Consider the following 22887-nt stretch of genomic DNA (forward strand, 5'->3'; position numbering starts at 1 on the left):
GTGATCTCGCTACCAAAATTAGTGTAATAATGAAAATCAGATTGGACTATAAGTAGCGGATTGGGCTATTTTCTAAGTGCTCTCGGTACCAAAATTAGTGTAATAATGAAAATCAGATTGGACTATAAGTAGCGGATTGGGCTATTTTCTAAGTGATCTCGGTACCAAAATTAGTGTAATAATGAAAATCAGATTGGACTATAAGTAGCGGATTGGGCTATTTTCTAAGTGCTCTCGGTACCAAAATTAGTGTAATAATGAAAATCAGATTGGACTATAAGTAGCGGATTGGGCTATTTTCTAAGTGATCTCGCTACCAAAATTAGTGTAATAATGAAAATCAGATTGGACTATAAGTAGCGGATTGGGCTATTTTCTAAGTGCTCTCGCTACCAAAATTAGTGTAATAATGAAAATCAGATTGGACTATAAGTAGCGGATTGGGCTATTTTCTAAGTGCTCTCGCTACCAAAATTAGTGTAATAATGAAAATCAGATTGGACTATAAGTAGCGGATTGGGCTATTTTCTAAGTGCTCTCGCTACCAAAATTAGTGTAATAATGAAAATCAGATTGGACTATAAGTAGCGGATTGGGCTATTTTCTAAGTGCTCTCGCTACCAAAATTAGTGTAATAATGAAAATCAGATTGGACTATAAGTAGCGGATTGGGCTATTTTCTAAGTGATCTCGCTACCAAAATTAGTGTAATAATGAAAATCAGATTGGACTATAAGTAGCGGATTGGGCTATTTTCTAAGTGCTCTCGCTACCAAAATTAGTGTAATAATGAAAATCAGATTGGACTATAAGTAGCGGATTGGGCTATTTTCTAAGTGCTCTCGCTACCAAAATTAGTGTAATAATGAAAATCAGATTGGACTATAAGTAGCGGATTGGGCTATTTTCTAAGTGCTCTCGCTACCAAAATTAGTGTAATAATGAAAATCAGATTGGACTATAAGTAGCGGATTGGGCTATTTTCTAAGTGCTCTCGCTACCAAAATTAGTGTAATAATGAAAATCAGGACTATAAGTAGCGGATTGGGCTATTTTCTAAGTGCTCTCGCTACCAAAATTAGTGTAATAATGAAAATCAGATTGGACTATAAGTAGCGGATTGGGCTATTTTCTAAGTGATCTCGCTACCAAAATTAGTGTAATAATGAAAATCAGATTGGACTATAAGTAGCGGATTGGGCTATTTTCTAAGTGATCTCGCTACCAAAATTAGTGTAATAATGAAAATCAGATTGGACTATAAGTAGCGGATTGGGCTATTTTCTAAGTGCTCTCGCTACCAAAATTAGTGTAATAATGAAAATCAGATTGGACTATAAGTAGCGGATTGGGCTATTTTCTAAGTGATCTCGCTACCAAAATTAGTGTAATAATGAAAATCAGATTGGACTATAAGTAGCGGATTGGGCTATTTTCTAAGTGCTCTCGGTACCAAAATTAGTGTAATAATGAAAATCAGATTGGACTATAAGTAGCGGATTGGGCTATTTTCTAAGTGCTCTCGGCTACCAAAATTAGTGTAATAATGAAAATCAGATTGGACTATAAGTAGCGGATTGGGCTATTTTCTAAGTGATCTCGGTACCAAAATTAGTGTAATAATGAAAATCAGATTGGACTATAAGTAGCGGATTGGGCTATTTTCTAAGTGCTCTCGGTACCAAAATTAGTGTAATAATGAAAATCAGATTGGACTATAAGTAGCGGATTGGGCTATTTTCTAAGTGCTCTCGCTACCAAAATTAGTGTAATAATGAAAATCAGATTGGACTATAAGTAGCGGATTGGGCTATTTTCTAAGTGCTCTCGCTACCAAAATTAGTGTAATAATGAAAATCAGATTGGACTATAAGTAGCGGATTGGGCTATTTTCTAAGTGATCTCGCTACCAAAATTAGTGTAATAATGAAAATCAGATTGGACTATAAGTAGCGGATTGGGCTATTTTCTAAGTGCTCTCGCTACCAAAATTAGTGTAATAATGAAAATCAGATTGGACTATAAGTAGCGGATTGGGCTATTTTCTAAGTGCTCTCGCTACCAAAATTAGTGTAATAATGAAAATCAGATTGGACTATAAGTAGCGGATTGGGCTATTTTCTAAGTGCTCTCGGTACCAAAATTAGTGTAATAATGAAAATCAGATTGGACTATAAGTAGCGGATTGGGCTATTTTCTAAGTGCTCTCGCTACCAAAATTAGTGTAATAATGAAAATCAGATTGGACTATAAGTAGCGGATTGGGCTATTTTCTAAGTGCTCTCGCTACCAAAATTAGTGTAATAATGAAAATCAGATTGGACTATAAGTAGCGGATTGGGCTATTTTCTAAGTGCTCTCGCTACCAAAATTAGTGTAATAATGAAAATCAGATTGGACTATAAGTAGCGGATTGGGCTATTTTCTAAGTGATCTCGCTACCAAAATTAGTGTAATAATGAAAATCAGATTGGACTATAAGTAGCGGATTGGGCTATTTTCTAAGTGCTCTCGGTACCAAAATTAGTGTAATAATGAAAATCAGATTGGACTATAAGTAGCGGATTGGGCTATTTTCTAAGTGCTCTCGGTACCAAAATTAGTGTAATAATGAAAATCAGATTGGACTATAAGTAGCGGATTGGGCTATTTTCTAAGTGCTCTCGCTACCAAAATTAGTGTAATAATGAAAATCAGATTGGACTATAAGTAGCGGATTGGGCTATTTTCTAAGTGCTCTCGCTACCAAAATTAGTGTAATAATGAAAATCAGATTGGACTATAAGTAGCGGATTGGGCTATTTTCTAAGTGCTCTCGCTACCAAAATTAGTGTAATAATGAAAATCAGATTGGACTATAAGTAGCGGATTGGGCTATTTTCTAAGTGCTCTCGCTACCAAAATTAGTGTAATAATGAAAATCAGATTGGACTATAAGTAGCGGATTGGGCTATTTTCTAAGTGATCTCGCTACCAAAATTAGTGTAATAATGAAAATCAGATTGGACTATAAGTAGCGGATTGGGCTATTTTCTAAGTGATCTCGGTACCAAAATTAGTGTAATAATGAAAATCAGATTGGACTATAAGTAGCGGATTGGGCTATTTTCTAAGTGATCTCGGTACCAAAATTAGTGTAATAATGAAAATCAGATTGGACTATAAGTAGCGGATTGGGCTATTTTCTAAGTGATCTCGCTACCAAAATTAGTGTAATAATGAAAATCAGATTGGACTATAAGTAGCGGATTGGGCTATTTTCTAAGTGCTCTCGGTACCAAAATTAGTGTAATAATGAAAATCAGATTGGACTATAAGTAGCGGATTGGGCTATTTTCTAAGTGCTCTCGGTACCAAAATTAGTGTAATAATGAAAATCAGATTGGACTATAAGTAGCGGATTGGGCTATTTTCTAAGTGCTCTCGCTACCAAAATTAGTGTAATAATGAAAATCAGATTGGACTATAAGTAGCGGATTGGGCTATTTTCTAAGTGCTCTCGCTACCAAAATTAGTGTAATAATGAAAATCAGATTGGACTATAAGTAGCGGATTGGGCTATTTTCTAAGTGCTCTCGCTACCAAAATTAGTGTAATAATGAAAATCAGATTGGACTATAAGTAGCGGATTGGGCTATTTTCTAAGTGCTCTCGCTACCAAAATTAGTGTAATAATGAAAATCAGATTGGACTATAAGTAGCGGATTGGGCTATTTTCTAAGTGATCTCGCTACCAAAATTAGTGTAATAATGAAAATCAGATTGGACTATAAGTAGCGGATTGGGCTATTTTCTAAGTGCTCTCGTACCAAAATTAGTGTAATAATGAAAATCAGATTGGACTATAAGTAGCGGATTGGGCTATTTTCTAAGTGCTCTCGCTACCAAAATTAGTGTAATAATGAAAATCAGATTGGACTATAAGTAGCGGATTGGGCTATTTTCTAAGTGCTCTCGCTACCAAAATTAGTGTAATAATGAAAATCAGATTGGACTATAAGTAGCGGATTGGGCTATTTTCTAAGTGCTCTCGGTACCAAAATTAGTGTAATAATGAAAATCAGATTGGACTATAAGTAGCGGATTGGGCTATTTTCTAAGTGCTCTCGCTACCAAAATTAGTGTAATAATGAAAATCAGATTGGACTATAAGTAGCGGATTGGGCTATTTTCTAAGTGCTCTCGCTACCAAAATTAGTGTAATAATGAAAATCAGATTGGACTATAAGTAGCGGATTGGGCTATTTTCTAAGTGCTCTCGCTACCAAAATTAGTGTAATAATGAAAATCAGATTGGACTATAAGTAGCGGATTGGGCTATTTTCTAAGTGCTCTCGCTACCAAAATTAGTGTAATAATGAAAATCAGATTGGACTATAAGTAGCGGATTGGGCTATTTTCTAAGTGCTCTCGCTACCAAAATTAGTGTAATAATGAAAATCAGATTGGACTATAAGTAGCGGATTGGGCTATTTTCTAAGTGCTCTCGCTACCAAAATTAGTGTAATAATGAAAATCAGATTGGACTATAAGTAGCGGATTGGGCTATTTTCTAAGTGCTCTCGCTACCAAAATTAGTGTAATAATGAAAATCAGATTGGACTATAAGTAGCGGATTGGGCTATTTTCTAAGTGCTCTCGCTACCAAAATTAGTGTAATAATGAAAATCAGATTGGACTATAAGTAGCGGATTGGGCTATTTTCTAAGTGCTCTCGGTACCAAAATTAGTGTAATAATGAAAATCAGATTGGACTATAAGTAGCGGATTGGGCTATTTTCTAAGTGCTCTCGCTACCAAAATTAGTGTAATAATGAAAATCAGATTGGACTATAAGTAGCGGATTGGGCTATTTTCTAAGTGATCTCGGTACCAAAATTAGTGTAATAATGAAAATCAGATTGGACTATAAGTAGCGGATTGGGCTATTTTCTAAGTGCTCTCGCTACCAAAATTAGTGTAATAATGAAAATCAGATTGGACTATAAGTAGCGGATTGGGCTATTTTCTAAGTGCTCTCGCTACCAAAATTAGTGTAATAATGAAAATCAGATTGGACTATAAGTAGCGGATTGGGCTATTTTCTAAGTGCTCTCGCTACCAAAATTAGTGTAATAATGAAAATCAGATTGGACTATAAGTAGCGGATTGGGCTATTTTCTAAGTGCTCTCGCTACCAAAATTAGTGTAATAATGAAAATCAGATTGGACTATAAGTAGCGGATTGGGCTATTTTCTAAGTGCTCTCGCTACCAAAATTAGTGTAATAATGAAAATCAGATTGGACTATAAGTAGCGGATTGGGCTATTTTCTAAGTGCTCTCGCTACCAAAATTAGTGTAATAATGAAAATCAGATTGGACTATAAGTAGCGGATTGGGCTATTTTCTAAGTGCTCTCGCTACCAAAATTAGTGTAATAATGAAAATCAGATTGGACTATAAGTAGCGGATTGGGCTATTTTCTAAGTGCTCTCGCTACCAAAATTAGTGTAATAATGAAAATCAGATTGGACTATAAGTAGCGGATTGGGCTATTTTCTAAGTGCTCTCGCTACCAAAATTAGTGTAATAATGAAAATCAGATTGGACTATAAGTAGCGGATTGGGCTATTTTCTAAGTGATCTCGCTACCAAAATTAGTGTAATAATGAAAATCAGATTGGACTATAAGTAGCGGATTGGGCTATTTTCTAAGTGCTCTCGCTACCAAAATTAGTGTAATAATGAAAATCAGATTGGACTATAAGTAGCGGATTGGGCTATTTTCTAAGTGCTCTCGCTACCAAAATTAGTGTAATAATGAAAATCAGATTGGACTATAAGTAGCGGATTGGGCTATTTTCTAAGTGATCTTCGCTTACCAAAATTAGTGTAATAATGAAAATCAGATTGGACTATAAGTAGCGGATTGGGCTATTTTCTAAGTGCTCTCGCTACCAAAATTAGTGTAATAATGAAAATCAGATTGGACTATAAGTAGCGGATTGGGCTATTTTCTAAGTGCTCTCGCTACCAAAATTAGTGTAATAATGAAAATCAGATTGGACTATAAGTAGCGGATTGGCTATTTTCTAAGTGCTCTCGCTACCAAAATTAGTGTAATAATGAAAATCAGATTGGACTATAAGTAGCGATTGGGCTATTTTCTAAGTGATCTCGGTACCAAAATTAGTGTAATAATGAAAATCAGATTGGACTATAAGTAGCGGATTGGGCTATTTTCTAAGTGATCTCGCTACCAAAATTAGTGTAATAATGAAAATCAGATTGGACTATAAGTAGCGGATTGGGCTATTTTCTAAGTGCTCTCGCTACCAAAATTAGTGTAATAATGAAAATCAGATTGGACTATAAGTAGCGGATTGGGCTATTTTCTAAGTGCTCTCGCTACCAAAATTAGTGTAATAATGAAAATCAGATTGGACTATAAGTAGCGGATTGGGCTATTTTCTAAGTGCTCTCGCTACCAAAATTAGTGTAATAATGAAAATCAGATTGGACTATAAGTAGCGGATTGGGCTATTTTCTAAGTGCTCTCGCTACCAAAATTAGTGTAATAATGAAAATCAGATTGGACTATAAGTAACGGATTGGGCTATTTTCTAAGTGCTCTCGCTACCAAAATTAGTGTAATAATGAAAATCAGATTGGACTATAAGTAACGGATTGGGCTATTTTCTAAGTGCTCTCGCTACCAAAATTAGTGTAATAATGAAAATCAGATTGGACTATAAGTAGCGGATTGGGCTATTTTCTAAGTGATTTCGCTACCAAAATTAGTGTAGTAATGAAAATCAGATTGGGTTATAAGTAGCGGATTGGGCTATTTTCTAAGTGCTCTCGCTACCAAAATTAGTGTAATAATGAAAATCAGGTTGGACTATAAGTAGCGGATTGGGCTATTTTCTAAGTGATTTCGCTACCAAAATTAGTGTAGTAATGAAAATCAGATTGGACTATAAGTAGCGGATTGGGCTATTTTCTAAGTGATTTCGCTACCAAAATTAGTGTAGTAATGAAAATCAGATTGGACTATAAGTAGCGGATTGGGCTATTTTCTAAGTGCTCTCGGTACCAAAATTAGTGTAATAATGAAAATCAGATTGGACTATAAGTAGCGGATTGGGCTATTTTCTAAGTGCTCTCGCTACCAAAATTAGTGTAATAATGAAAATCAGATTGGACTATAAGTAGCGGATTGGGCTATTTTCTAAGTGATCTCGGTACCAAAATTAGTGTAATAATGAAAATCAGATTGGACTATAAGTAGCGGATTGGGCTATTTTCTAAGTGCTCTCGCTACCAAAATTAGTGTAATAATGAAAATCAGATTGGACTATAAGTAGCGGATTGGGCTATTTTCTAAGTGATCTCGCTACCAAAATTAGTGTAATAATGAAAATCAGATTGGACTATAAGTAGCGGATTGGGCTATTTTCTAAGTGCTCTCGCTACCAAAATTAGTGTAATAATGAAAATCAGATTGGACTATAAGTAGCGGATTGGGCTATTTTCTAAGTGCTCTCGCTACCAAAATTAGTGTAATAATGAAAATCAGATTGGACTATAAGTAGCGGATTGGGCTATTTTCTAAGTGCTCTCGCTACCAAAATTAGTGTAATAATGAAAATCAGATTGGACTATAAGTAGCGGATTGGGCTATTTTCTAAGTGCTCTCGCTACCAAAATTAGTGTAATAATGAAAATCAGATTGGACTATAAGTAGCGGATTGGGCTATTTTCTAAGTGCTCTCGCTACCAAAATTAGTGTAATAATGAAAATCAGATTGGACTATAAGTAGCGGATTGGGCTATTTTCTAAGTGATCTCGGTACCAAAATTAGTGTAATAATGAAAATCAGATTGGACTATAAGTAGCGGATTGGGCTATTTTCTAAGTGATCTCGCTACCAAAATTAGTGTAATAATGAAAATCAGATTGGACTATAAGTAGCGGATTGGGCTATTTTCTAAGTGCTCTCGCTACCAAAATTAGTGTAATAATGAAAATCAGATTGGACTATAAGTAGCGGATTGGGCTATTTTCTAAGTGCTCTCGCTACCAAAATTAGTGTAATAATGAAAATCAGATTGGACTATAAGTAGCGGATTGGGCTATTTTCTAAGTGCTCTCGCTACCAAAATTAGTGTAATAATGAAAATCAGATTGGACTATAAGTAGCGGATTGGGCTATTTTCTAAGTGCTCTCGCTACCAAAATTAGTGTAATAATGAAAATCAGATTGGACTATAAGTAACGGATTGGGCTATTTTCTAAGTGCTCTCGCTACCAAAATTAGTGTAATAATGAAAATCAGATTGGACTATAAGTAACGGATTGGGCTATTTTCTAAGTGCTCTCGCTACCAAAATTAGTGTAATAATGAAAATCAGATTGGACTATAAGTAGCGGATTGGGCTATTTTCTAAGTGATTTCGCTACCAAAATTAGTGTAGTAATGAAAATCAGATTGGGTTATAAGTAGCGGATTGGGCTATTTTCTAAGTGCTCTCGCTACCAAAATTAGTGTAATAATGAAAATCAGGTTGGACTATAAGTAGCGGATTGGGCTATTTTCTAAGTGATTTCGCTACCAAAATTAGTGTAGTAATGAAAATCAGATTGGACTATAAGTAGCGGATTGGGCTATTTTCTAAGTGATTTCGCTACCAAAATTAGTGTAGTAATGAAAATCAGATTGGACTATAAGTAGCGGATTGGGCTATTTTCTAAGTGCTCTCGCTACCAAAATTAGTGTAATAATGAAAATCAGATTGGACTATAAGTAGCGGATTGGGCTATTTTCTAAGTGATTTCGCTACCAAAATTAGTGTAGTAATGAAAATCAGATTGGGTTATAAGTAGCGGATTGGGCTATTTTCTAAGTGCTCTCGCTACCAAAATTTGAAATTCGGCGACACGCTACTTTTGGGGCTACTTTTAATAATTTGCAGGCTATAACTCTTCAACAGTGCGCATTTTTGCCGATCCCAAACGTTTCAGCATTTTTGCCAATTTGATGTCGAGAACATAATCCAAACAACCCCTGCGGGGCTTCTAACCCGTTCCTACTACTACTACTACTACAACTACTACTACATTAGCTGTGGATCTATATAGTACAAGGGCAAACTTACTACTACTACTACTACATTTGCTGTGGATCTATATAGTACAAGGGCAAACTTATTTTAATGAAAGAAGTTTAATGAAAATTTTAAAACAATGATCGTTAAATCACTTTTTGAATATTATTTTTAATCTTATTTTAACGAAAGAAGTGTTATAAACATTTTTAAAAGTAGTAAAAAAAACTGTCCGTAGGCAGGATTCGAACCCTCGCCAAAAACATTTTCGTTACTAGCATGTTACGCTAAACCATTCGGCTACCAGAGCCGACAACAATGGTTGTTTACTTTGTGCTATATGTAGATCATGTCTTGTGATATCGCATCTGTATCGACCAATCAGATCAGAGGATATGCTGAAACGTTTGGGATCCGCAAATATGCCAACAGTGCGCTTTTTTTCATATTTATATATATATTGCAATAAAAGTTTTGATTGTTGAATATTGTATCCACGATGAACAAAAGTTTTACTGAAACTAACATGTTCAATACCAGTTCATTTCTTGTTGTGGTACTTTTGAATCTCCAGATCTGACAACACTAGAATTTTGTTCAGATTTTGCTGCTGTAGTATCACCGACATTTTGCTGTTTGAGTTATCTAATACCTAGGCCGAATAGTTATACGGAGCTATGTAAAAATGAACATAATAAATTTGTGTTACTGTATTATCCCTATTAACTTAATGAACACGTGGAGTTACAGTAGAAAAGAAAAACTTCCAAAATTCATGATTTCCGATTGAGAGTTTAGTAAATGAATTAAAGAAGTGAAAAGTAACAGTGAAAAGGCACACTGTAAACGTTGTAAAGTATGCTTCAGAGCCCACAAAATTGTCTTAAACAAACATGTCTCCTTGGAAATCAGAAATGTTGCTCATTTTATACCATCACCGTCTGCTCAGACCATTGCAAATTCCAGTTCAACTGCTCCTAACTTAGAATGGAGTTCGCCCTGATGTACCACCTCCAGCAGTTCGAAACTACGGTTGCCATCTGGCTGTTGCCAACCCAGACATCTGATGTATTTCGGATTCCAAGTGTTTCCGTTAAATGCAATAAGGATATATTATATTAATTATTTTGCAGCTATACACTTTATATATACAATAGAGAGAGAGAGAGAGAGAGAGAGAGAGAGAGAGAGAGAGAGAGAGAGAGTGAGAGAGAGAGAGAGAGAGAGAGTATTCATTATGTAGCCAAAATCCACTGATGAAAACCTGACACCTACATAGTAAGAACAAAAGTCCATATGAACATAAGGTTAAAAAAAACGCGCTGTTTCAAAAATTACGAGATGCAGAAATCGAGAAAATTGTAACTTTGAGGCTTCCTAGCTAGAAAACTATGAGAGATATCAAAGGCGGTTAAAGAAATATTAGAGGAACTAGTACAATGTCTATCTAAATAACTATGTTTCAGCGTTGGGACGTATCAGTGCAACGGATTTTATAGAGGGAGCTGCGGTATAGGTTCCGCTCTTCCTACTCTCTCTCCCTCTAAAATCATGTGCGCCGGTACAACTCGACTCTGAAACAGTATTTAGAAAGACACTGTACTGTTTCTTCTAATATTTCTTTAACCGCCTTTGATATCTCTCATAGGTTTCGAGCTAGGCAGCTTCAAAGTTATAATTTTCTCGATTTCAGCATTTCGTAATTTTGAAACAATGCGTTTTTCACCTTATGTTCATATGGACTTTTTTTCTATTGTTTAGGTGTGAGGATTTCGTCAGGTGTGAGGATATATATAAGTATATAACTGCAAAATAATTAATGTTTATGTTTAGGCTACAAATAGCTGAAATCCGCTACTTTTGCAGCACAATCTCGCTACTTTTTTAATATTCATATCTGGCAACACTGATCAAAATAGCAGTTTAACTACTTTCTGTATCAGTTGCATTGCACCATAAGCGGTACTTCAAAGATCCCAACTTTGAGGTGATTTTTTTTCATAACACCATGAACGAATAAGTTTAAAAACAGTTCCATTTTTAGATTCAAGAGCCTCAAATTTATACAAAAATCGGAATTAGAAGCTTATCCAAGCGTGGACACTTTTCACTAGTAAGATGATCAAAAATTCTTTCTGAAGTGTCACAAAAGCAGTGTGTATGTATAAACGAAATCAATAGGTTTATTTTATTTTTAGGGTAAAGGAGAGATGCGTACCTTTTGGCTATTGGATGAAGATCCTGTCAATTTGGCGAAAAGGCGGGCAAAAATTAAAGAGGAAAATATGAAGACCTTCGAAGAATCCAACCCACGAACGTCCAATCCTTCGATGCTCACAGACTCACTGGAAGACACGATTTGCTCAAACGGTAAGCAATTGTTAGTGATAAAAACAAGGATCTTATAAAATAGAGGATCTGTCTATATTCATCTTCATCCTACTAAATAATGAAGCCAAAAAACAATCGAGCATCGGCACGTCTGATTGGCTACTCTCGTTTCCGCCATCATCTGATTGGCTACTTTCGTTTCCGCCATGTTTGTTGGCTCAAAACGTTGCGATTCTATTGGGTGTAGTGGGCAGAGTAGGGGTGGCGAAACAGTGACGTATGGCTTCAAAATTTTGTTGTAAAGGCAGATCCTCTATTTTATAAGATCCTTGGATAAACACACACACATACGTAGGTTCAGTACGGATATGGGTCACCGAAACACAGCACCTATCATTTGTATGTCATATCTGTAATATATCATTTAATTTTGTATACAATACTCATTAGATATTCTAGATCTTTCTTGAAATAATATTGAAAAGAAAATAAATACGCACTGACTTCAAGCAGTATGCATAACTTTCCCTGTAGAATCTTGCCACAATGCCTTAGGCTTAATCTTAGTGCTTAGGGCCCCCAGTTTCTTGAATGACAAAAATTATATATGTTAAACTATAATTTGCCGTTTTATCCAGTGTAAAGCTGAATTGAAGCCCATTTTATCCAGTGCAAACCTGAGCGTGAAGGGGGGAGCTATAGCCCCTTAGCCCCCCTTAGATCCGCGCTTGTATATCTATATCTATATCTATATATATCTATATCTATATCTATATCTATATATATATATATATATATATATATATATATATATATATATATATATATATATATATATATATATATCCGTAATTTAAAACCTAAGAGAACATGTGGAATAGATGGAATACCACCTTATATTATTAAGGGTTGCTCGGAGGTTTTAATGCGTCCTTTATGTTATATATATAATTTGGTGATTAAAAAACAGATGTTTCCAAATACCTGGAAGGTATCTCGTATTAGTCCAATCTTTAAGAGTGGAGAAAAAAATAAAATTGAAAATTACCGACCGATATCAATAATTTGTGCTCCAGCCAAGGTATTAGAATATATACTCTATATACGTATTTTTAATCACGTTAAGTCTTTTATTTATCAGAACCAACATGGATTTTTTACAGGTAGATCAACTGTTACAAATCTGATTAATTTTGTTGAAGATGTACAGGATGCATTGCATAAACAAAATAGAGTGGATACTATATACTTTGACTTCTCAAAGGCATTTGACAAAATTAATCATGATATTTTATTGAATAAATTGTCAAATTTTGGTTTGAGTTTGTTGTTTTTAAAATTAGTGGCATCGTATCTTGAATATAGAAAACAATATGTTTCATACAACGGTCATCAGTCTTCTTTTTATCAAATGAGTTCTGGCATACCGCAAGGCTCTAACTTAGGACCTTTATTTTTTCTAATATATGTAAATGATTTACCGTCTAAAATTAAACATTCGAACTGTATAATGTACGCGGATGATTTAAAATTGTATAAAGAAATAAAAAATAAGAATGATGAATATATGTTACAATCCGATATTGCGGAAGTCTACAATTGGAGTGTTGAAAATATGTTGTATCTAAATTTACAAAAATGTCAATTTATGATAATAACTAAAAAGCGGAGCTATATTGATTGTAAATATTACTTAAATGGTGTTGAGTTGGAAAGGAAATATGAGGTTAAAGACTTAGGTGTATATTTTAATAATAGCTTGTCATTTAAAAGTCATATTGATAATATAACGAATGATGCTTATCGAATGTTAGGTTTTATTATAAGAAGTACAAAAAATATCCATGATTTATCAGTTATTGAAATATTATATAATTCAATGGTTCGAAGCAAATTGGAGTATGCATCAATAGTATGGTCACCAAGTTGTAAATCACAAAAAAATGAAATTGAAGCAATACAAAAGAAATTTTTAAGATACTTATATTTCAAAAAATATTCTGTTTCATCCTATCAGAGAAAAATTTCGTATATGTGGTTATTAAAGGAATTTCACTATGTCAAATTAACAAACAGAAGGATTGTAGCCCAGCAAATGTTCCTATATAAAATTATCAATGGATTAATTGATGATAGTACGTTTTTGGAAAGAATATGCTTTAACGCTACCCCATGTAAATTAAGAAATAGGAATCTTTTGGTAAATAAAATACCCAAAACAGTGGGATATAAAAATTCACCATTATTTGCAATGTGTGAAGCATACAACAAATTAGTAAAAATATGTGATTTGGATTTTAGTTGTAAAGTAAAAAATTATTGTAATTTGGTGGAAACTTATGTAAATTTGGAGTATATGTAAACCCCTGTCTGTAAATTGCAGCACATAATAGTATTAGGTAATGGTAATAGGTCTCGAAACATAAATACTTATGTATGTTGGCATTCTTGTACGTGTTTGTATTTTTTCATTTTTGTGTTTCTTTCTATTTTTTGTATTTTTTATTCTAGTGTTTGTTTTAAATTGATAACATAGATGTAATATTTTATGTAAGACTCCTGTAATTGGGATTCTCCTGTTGGAGTCAGCGGATTTAAATAAATAAATATATATATATATATATATATATATATATATATATATATATATATATATATATATATATATATATATATATATATATATATATATATATATATAATGTGTGTGTGTGTGTGTGTGTGTAAAGTTTATAGTAAACTCATGATATACTTATCATAGTGTAGGTTCTGGCTGGCCCTCCAGTTTTTACCTTTTTTTTAAATCCGCCACTGATCATGCGTGCAATATTTAAATAATACCACTTTTATTAGCCATCGATACCCAACTAATATGAATAATCCACTGTTTGTCACTAATTATTTCATTAATAGGAGTCCCTTGTGACTACGCCCCTTGCTAACTATATTTACATTTATTTGGTATAGTGCAAAGAATTACAAGTAATATATGCTTGATTGTTAAAGTTATCGCAGTATACTCTTAGAAGTATGAATGTCACCATTAAAAGAATACAAATTACAACAGACACAATCTATTCTTAACATATACATTACATTATAAAATAATAATATTTCCTATCGGAACGAAAGCCCTCAATTAATACTTCCGATAAATTATATACTTTTAGCGCTATAAAAATGATATTTTTTCATTTTTTCGAAAATTAGGAATGAGAATGTAACTACGAGGGGAGTCCAAAAATAAAGTTTCCCCTTTCGTTTTCCCCAGGAAAACGAACAGCAGTGGGAGAAGCAAGACAGCGGTTGCACGCGCAACTCCGCGATTCTGCAAATGGCGCCGTTGCAGCGCCTGCGCAAAGCGGAGACGAGTCTCTCAGTGTAAGCCTGATAGCTGTGGAGAGAAGGCGCGTTTTGACGTCGTGCTCAAAGGAGGAAGTGCGAGCGGTTGTCCACTATGAATGGGCATGTGGTATACCGGGAGCAGAAATCCATAACCGCCTCATGGAAGTCTAAGGGCTTGATGTGATGTCGAAACAAATGGTGTCACAAATTCAGTGAGGGGCAGCAGCAAGTACTGGATACACTGAGATCCGGAAGAACGTGCAGGATCACTACAGACAAAAACGTCAGGATGGTGGAAGACTCAGCGGAAGGCGCTTTGGAAGCAATGCTGAAGTCACAGAAGCTATTTGATGCTGCTTCCGTACGCAGAGCTCTGAATTTTTCCCGAAAGGGTTTTTGAAGCTTATAGGCCGGTATGACAAATGTCTCAACGTGGTACGTATGTGGAAAATTAAAGGTACGTCTGATCTTTTTGGTCTTGCATCCCCATCTCTGTCCACAGTCGCCTGGGAAAGTTTATTTTCGGACTCCTCCTCGTAAAATAATGTCCAACGTTTATCCGTATATCAGTCGCCATATGGCTAGGGATGGCCACAAAGTTCCGGTTCCGCGAGGAACCGGTTCTCGGAGATCCGGTTTTTAGAACCGGATCCGGACCTGGATCCGAAACCCCGGTTCCAGTACTGGATCTAAGGAACCGGTTCCAGACTTGGATCCGAAAACCCGGTTCCAGAACCGAATCTTGAGAACCGGTTCCAGACCTGGATCCGAAGAACCGGTTCCAGACCTGGATCTGAAGAACCGGTTCCAAACCTGGATCCGAAAAACCGGTTCCAGACCTGGATCCGAAAAACCGGTTCCGGAACCGGATCTTCTAGAACCAGATCCGTTCAGACCCGAAAACCGGTTCCAACAGAAACCGGTTCTGGCCATCCCTACATATGGCATCAAACTGAACAAAATGGCTGCTTGAGGTTAAACAGAATATTAAATGTTTTGAAAATATTTATATCTTCTTCGTATAGTAATATATTTACTTGATCATTACTCGTAGGCATTAGTCCTCTGGCGACAGGGGACACTCCTGACTTACTGCGTCGACCGACAGGAACTGGACTGGATGAACTGCCTCAGAATTGCTCACCTCACTCTTCAACGGCATGGCTTCTTCATGAACTCCACGAGAGAGCAGTGGCCAGCTCAAGAAACAAACAGGTATCTATTTGGTTCACCTTCCCACTCTTATACATGTATAGGAGATGCGATCATGTAATTTCCATGTATCTGCACTCACTCACAAGAAAGTTGGTCTATGGCAAGGGACTTTTGTTATACCCTGTATATATATATATATATTGCCATTTACGTCTGTAATTTACAAGTTTATTTATTTCATAAGGACAACACAACATGTTTAATGCCCAGTTATAGTGTCGTGTACATAATTGTCAAACATACACTATTATACATACACAAACATATGTCGTTTGAAAGACGTTATTGCCTGACAATTGTTTTGAACTTGTTTTCGGACATACTAAATACATCTACTACATGAAATCTAATCATTTCTTATATGAAACACATTCTCCATTGAGGAGACTTATATAATATGTTAGTTCGTGCTTTTCTACAATAGAATATTCCAGTGAAAATGAAATGAAATTTTTGAGGTTTACGTCCCACGGTTATGCCGGTTAGGCTAAAGGAGACGGTGATGATGAGTAATGAATGAAATGGTGGAATGAAAAAAGTGGGAGGAAACGGGAGAACCCCGAGAAAACCCAAGCACACGGTGTTAGGGAATATTCCAGTGTTTGCTGTTCTAGTCTTACTTGTTGAGACACGTAATAACACTTCTGAAACTAACTCTGGACAATCAATTTTACCGTTTAATAATTTAGGTAAGAACAACAAATCAAAAACCCATCTCCTTTTTTCTAATGTTTGAAAACTAAAATTCGTTACTAAGTCTTCATAGGGGACATACTTTGAATACCTGTCTTCTTGTATGCAAGTATTTTTTAAAAAAAATTAAGCTGCACATTTTCTGTTGCATCAGAGTATTTGATGTCGAAACAGTAAGACAATATTCTAATTTTGACCTCACATACGAAAAATATAACCTTATAAATGTTGATTTTTTGTAGAGATCCTGTCCTATTCCATAAATTAAACTTGGGTTTCTATATGCACTACTCGTTATCGCGTCAATGTGTTGGGCAAAGGTTAATTTGCTATCAAATATAACTCCTAGCTCTTTGGCAGTATTTGGGGTTGACAAGGAAGTGCCACTTATTGAATAGGTAAAGTTAATTGCATTTTCTTTCCTCGTGAAACATACAGATTTGCATTTGGATACATTCGGGACAAATTTATTCTTATCACACCACATTTGAACTCTCTCTAGATCCTGTTGAAGTTTCACGAACTTACTTTGGAATAGCTGCAATACTGACAGTCTAATTACCACAGTCAAAGGAATTTAAATGAAGTTCCATTTGTATAAAATTTATTACATTTTGATATATTAATTATAGATTTTCTAGTTGGCATATTTATTAAGCAAATTGTTATATCATTATCTCGCAAAACTATATTTATTTATCACAACACAAAATAAGAACAATGTGTTTTATACATTTACAAGATGATTTTTTTCCTACGCCCAAGAGCCATATTTAATACACAAGTTCACCACGTAGTCTATATGTTCGTATGCAGTTATATGCAGTATGTGCTCGTGTTTTTGTAAACTTGCACCTGAAATGGGGTGGAAATTTATCCATTATCTTGCATCTTCATCCATCATTTTCATCAATTTTTACATGAAAATTACTGTATTACAAACCAGTTATTTACTGTATAACAAGGTTGAATGATACAGATGGGACCTGGACCTAGGCCTGTACCTGAAGATATTAAATTTCAATTGAAGTTAAGGACATCTTTGACCTATCGGAGCACACTATGACAGAAATAAGCTTGCTTCGAGTGTGCTCTTGTATCTTTTGGACACGGGGTTAGAGTGAGGAGAAAGAGGAAAGTAAGAGCAGAAGAGGAAGAAGTAGTATATAAAATGAGTTGTTGAAAATGTAATATTAACATACATTGAAGAAATTCGAAGAAACGATAAAATAATATTGTAATGCACCATGCGCTTGTGTTTATTATAAACATTCTTCATGTGCTCCTGTTTATGAAGAACTATATGCACCTTACAATGGAGTACTACACATTACTATATCTTACGTTGGAGTAATAAAACCAAGGATCTTATAAAATAGAGGATCTGCCCTTACAACAAAATCTTGAAGCCATACGTCAGAGTTTTGCCACCCCTACTCTGCTCACTCCGCCCAATAACATCGCAATGTTTTGAGCCAACAATCATGGCGGAAACGAAAGTAGCCAACCAGACAATGGTGAAAACGAGAGTAGCCAATTAGACTTGCCGATGCTAAGTTGTTTTTTGGCTTCATTAATTTAATAGGATGAAGATACATATAGGCAGATCCTCTATTTTATAACATCCTTGACTAAAACTTACGTTGGAGTACTACAAGTAGCAGACGACGGAGACCACAGCGACACCGTGGATCACATGACGCCCAGAGAACAGCAGCGCCACTGAGGACTCCATGGACAGCAACAAGTCTGCGATTGGTCAAATCCCCTTTTGAGCTTGCACTGGAGCCTCGGAAATACCTACCTTAACCCAAAGCCTTAGCTTGAAGTGGAGCTAACGGTTCCTTCTCCTTCTGCCTTGCAGTGGAGCCTTTTGGGAGACTACCTCTCTTTCTGCTTGCAATGGAGAAGTGAGAGATCCTAATCACAACCTGGCCTGGCTTGCAGTGGAGCCTTGTCGGAAATCTAACCCGTTTCTGCTTGCAGTGGATCCTTGTCGGAAATCTAACCCGTTTGTGCTTGCAGTGGAGCCTTGTCGGAAATCTAACTCCTCTCTGCTTGCAGTGGAACAGCGAGTTTCCTACACCTCCTCACGTAGTTCGAAACTGAGGAATCCTTCCCGTGACAGTCTGGTCGAAGGGACTCTATACCTATCTTATATTAGAAAAATTTACATTATTGTGCTATACTTGTAGAATACTGTTTATAGTGGATTTTATAATAAAAACCGGCAGTGGGAAACAATTCCAGACTATAATTTACTTTACCAAAGTTCTACCTACCCATATACAGAGAGAAACGTTATGAACGAGTGCTGATGAAATAGACAAGCGGGCTTATAGTTTTTGAATTATGAAATGCGATGCTGGACAAAATAGAAAAAGAGATACAGTAAGAGAACTAGAAATGTAAATAACATTGTCATATGGAAGGTATCCAAATTCAAGAGAGGTGTTCACATATATAATTGGGGAAAGTATGTGATAAGCACCTAAGTAAAATTTTAAGTTGTATCGATAGTATATATGACGCTGTTAATGTAATTGTAACAAACATGGTTCTCTTTCTCTCTCTCTCTCTCTCTCTCTCTCTCTCTCTCTCTCTCTCTCTCTCTCTCTCTTTCTCACTAAATCTATAATTTTCTTTCTTTCTCGTTTCTTTTTTCGATTGTATACAAAAACATTGCACTGAAAGATAACAACAAGGTTTATCAAGATATAAACACATAAGAAGCACAGAAAAGATAAGCTATGTATTCTCTTCTTATGAGAAATTGTCAAAGTTTACTTGAGCAAACCTGTGAAGCTTATTTCGAATGTAAAAGATGCCGATGAGACCAAACTCTTGTTTTGTTGAATCTTATATTCAAAAACAACTGTATTATTTTTCAGTATGGGATAGAAAAATGAACAAGAAATTACATTTGAAATAGTCAAGACATGACAGAATATCTTGATTAATAAGAAATGTCACACACAGCGAATCAAAGAAATGAACGTCATTAATCTACTATGAAATTCTGCGGTAACTCTGCAGAGCTGATATCTCGGCTGCTTCTGGGTCGGACTTGGGCAAAAATCAGGACCCTTTGATTCGTGACCGTTCCATCACTGGTATATAAAAGAACCTTTGAGTGTATAAGCTGTAAGATTTTTCATACTTTAAATTTTATACCTAAGTAAATACTACTGCATGATGTTTCATTTATAAAATAATACTATGTACTATGTAATATTAATACACAATAATCAATATTGCAGTTTCTTACAAAGTTACAATTCCACTTATGTAAAATTCAAGGATTAGGAGATTAGAAATTAGATTTCTGGGCTGACAGCCAAGGGCGCCCATAAGGTTGGCAAGGTGGGGCGCTCGCCCCCCTAGAGGAAATTGTACTTCAGAATATCGAAAATCCAATAGAATTTTTACATTAGTTACAGCAAAATTTGAAACTATTTTTGAAACGTTGCTTATACTTGCCCCCTCCCCCTTGGAAACCAAAACATGGGCGCCCTTGCTGACAGCATCTATGGCCATTTAGTCACGTATATGAGGGATGACGTCCCTCGGCGAGCATAGTAATCCAATGAAAGGGAAGGAAAGAAGCGGCCTGGAACCATTATTTTAGTTACCATCCCGGCATTTGCCTGGTGTGAATGAGGAAAACCCCCAGGAAAAACCCCATTCAGGATGGCTGGCCTAAAAAAGCTCTTATACTTTTTCGACCGAGTGTCCCCATGTAAAATTCAAGTTATATGTAAACGTTTATGGAATTCATTACTTACCTAAGACGGATGATTTCTATATTTGACTTCTCAAGGTACAGCAACTCATTGAAATGTCCGTTAATAAATTCGTCGTATTGCGCAGAGTGACTTCATACTTGAAGTTTTAAAATCTGTATGTCTCAAATGGAGAAGTTTGTACTGTACGTTCAGTTTAAATACCATTTACTAACATGGCTTTATTGTTACAATTAATAATAATAATTCTTTATCTCTCTTAGACTTTGCCTGAAAATTACGTCAGCTGCTCGAACGTATTCCCAGAGTGCAAAGCGACTATTTTAAGAGAGCTGCGACAAAATGGAATTGTTGTAACAAACAGATATCGCTCAGCACCCACCATCACCTTTAGAGAAAATGGCGGACGTGAGAACTTCGTTTGACAACACGAGAGCCCTCTGTTCGTCGACTATAGAAACTTGAACAGAAGACTGACGGCAACCGACCTTCCTGATCTTCCCAAATCTTCTCACCTGGCGTTTCTTTCAAGACGGGAAAGATGGAGCAGTGGAAATTGATCTATTCTGTATCTATTTTTTGATTTTGTTCATATTTGAACATAATTTTATATCAATTTACATATGGACATGCATTTATGACGAAATTTTGTACTGTAAGGGTAGAAAATTAGTCTTCAGCAAAATGTCATAATCACAGCTTCGATCAAAGGGTATAAATGATTTGAGCTCTAACTTGTTTGGTATGCATCCTATTTACAAATGGTTAGAACTTCATTTTTTATGGGTATTTCTCGAAAACGTAAAGAAATAAATAGGAGAATTATCATATTGGCCCGAATATGGTGCGATATTGCATATTTTTTTCTTTAACTTAGAATGGTTCAACGTGTCCTCAAAACTTGCAATCTTAATTTATCGCATTCCCTGACGTCCTACAGCAATGAAATATTGCATAGCAACGTAATTCGGGTGGCAAGGCAACGTGTCACCGTTACTTTTGTGTATTTCCATATACGTATATATATATATATATATATATATATATATATATATATATATATATATACAAACTAGTTAAGACATATAGTTAGCATAGCTAGCCTAAGTAGTTAAGCATATATATAGGGTAAGAACCCATAATATGAGGATAGGCACCTAAATTGAGACCCCCTACCTGTCTTGTAAAGCAAGAGCTAAAATCTAGTGGAAGCGAGCTAAAACAAAAGGAAATAGCCCACCACAGCACCAGAAGTCACGTGAGCTCATTATGTGGAGAGTTGTTAGTATAGTGGAGGCTGGAAGAAATTGCGCCCCTACAAAGTTTTCTTAACGTGCACATCAGGCGCTGAAAATGGAGAAGGTAAATTGATATTCATTCTATTTTTACTTTCTTTTATACCAGTGAATATGCGTATTGCAACATGTAATGAGTTACCGATTTTCTTCCACTTATATTTAAGATGGCGTTAGTCATTTGTTTATCGGTCAAATGTCTTATTATGAGACCCTTAACGGGTTCAGTATATCAGACCGGTCTCATAATGTGACCCGTATAGTAATATTGGGTCTTATATTAGGAGCTCATTTGTATCGACATTTCTGTATTCACAAAGTAGTCTCTTAGACTTAGTCCTGTATATAGAACCAGTGATTTCGTTGGCATTGTACTGTGATTTTGGACACATTTCTTCTCATTTGGTACATATTTGAACACTAAAAGAAGTGATCATAAATCGTTGCAGTTTATGCGCACAAATTAGACATTCCACAGACTATATTAAAGTAACAACAATGTTTGTTTATGCTATAATTAACCAGTATATAGCATCTTAATTTTTAGTGTCTCATATTCGGGATTCTTACCCTACACATATATAGATATATAGGCCTATATACACAATTCTTCCATCATCATTCACTCGCTTTAATCGTCGTCTCCCTTAGCTTAAAGGGCATAATCGTTTTCCTTAGCTTAAAGGGCATAATAGTTTCCCTTAGCTTAAAGGGCATAATCGTTTCCCTTAGCTTAAAGGGCATAATCGTTTCCCTTAGCTTAAAGGGCATAATCATTTCCTTAACTTAAAGGGCATAATCATTTCCCTTAGCTTAAAGGGCATAATCGTTTCCCTTAGCTTAAAGGGCATAATCGTAGGACATTAACCTGAAAGATAAACGCAGCCTTGCCCGTTACACTTAAAAAAAAACATATTTCAAACATACCACCAGGGTTGTATATACAATCTGTATCTCATTCTACCCCTATCTGTGTGACTCGTCAAAGTCGGACATATATAAAGGTAGGTTATGTCCGATGTTTTGATTAGACTTGATTAACAGCTAAAATTTTGCTATTAATGTATTTTCGTTGCCCTTCTACGTGGTATTGAAGTCTGAGTATCCCATCAGACTATACGGAATAATAAACACCAGCAGAAGGAGATACAATAAAGACTGGGATTTGCCCGTAAG

At 35.5% G+C, this 22887-nt stretch overlaps 1 protein-coding gene across 1 annotated transcript; it reads left to right on the forward strand.

The window, feature by feature from the left end:
• Positions 1 to 10076: 10076 nt before the first annotated feature.
• Positions 10077 to 20841, forward strand: LOC145665528 (uncharacterized). The gene is made up of 4 exons (XM_081732833.1): positions 10077 to 10157; positions 11288 to 11459; positions 15820 to 15980; positions 20680 to 20841. The coding sequence occupies exons 1-4, from the start codon at positions 10077 to 10079 to the stop codon at positions 20839 to 20841; spliced, it is 576 nt and encodes a 191-aa protein (XP_081588959.1).
• The last annotated feature ends 2046 nt before the right edge of the window (positions 20842 to 22887 follow it).

Source organism: Thermobia domestica, chromosome 11 (genome assembly GCF_964235325.1).
Source record: "Thermobia domestica chromosome 11, izTheDome1.hap1.1, whole genome shotgun sequence".
In the NCBI taxonomy this organism is placed as follows: Eukaryota; Metazoa; Arthropoda; class Insecta; order Zygentoma; family Lepismatidae; genus Thermobia; species Thermobia domestica.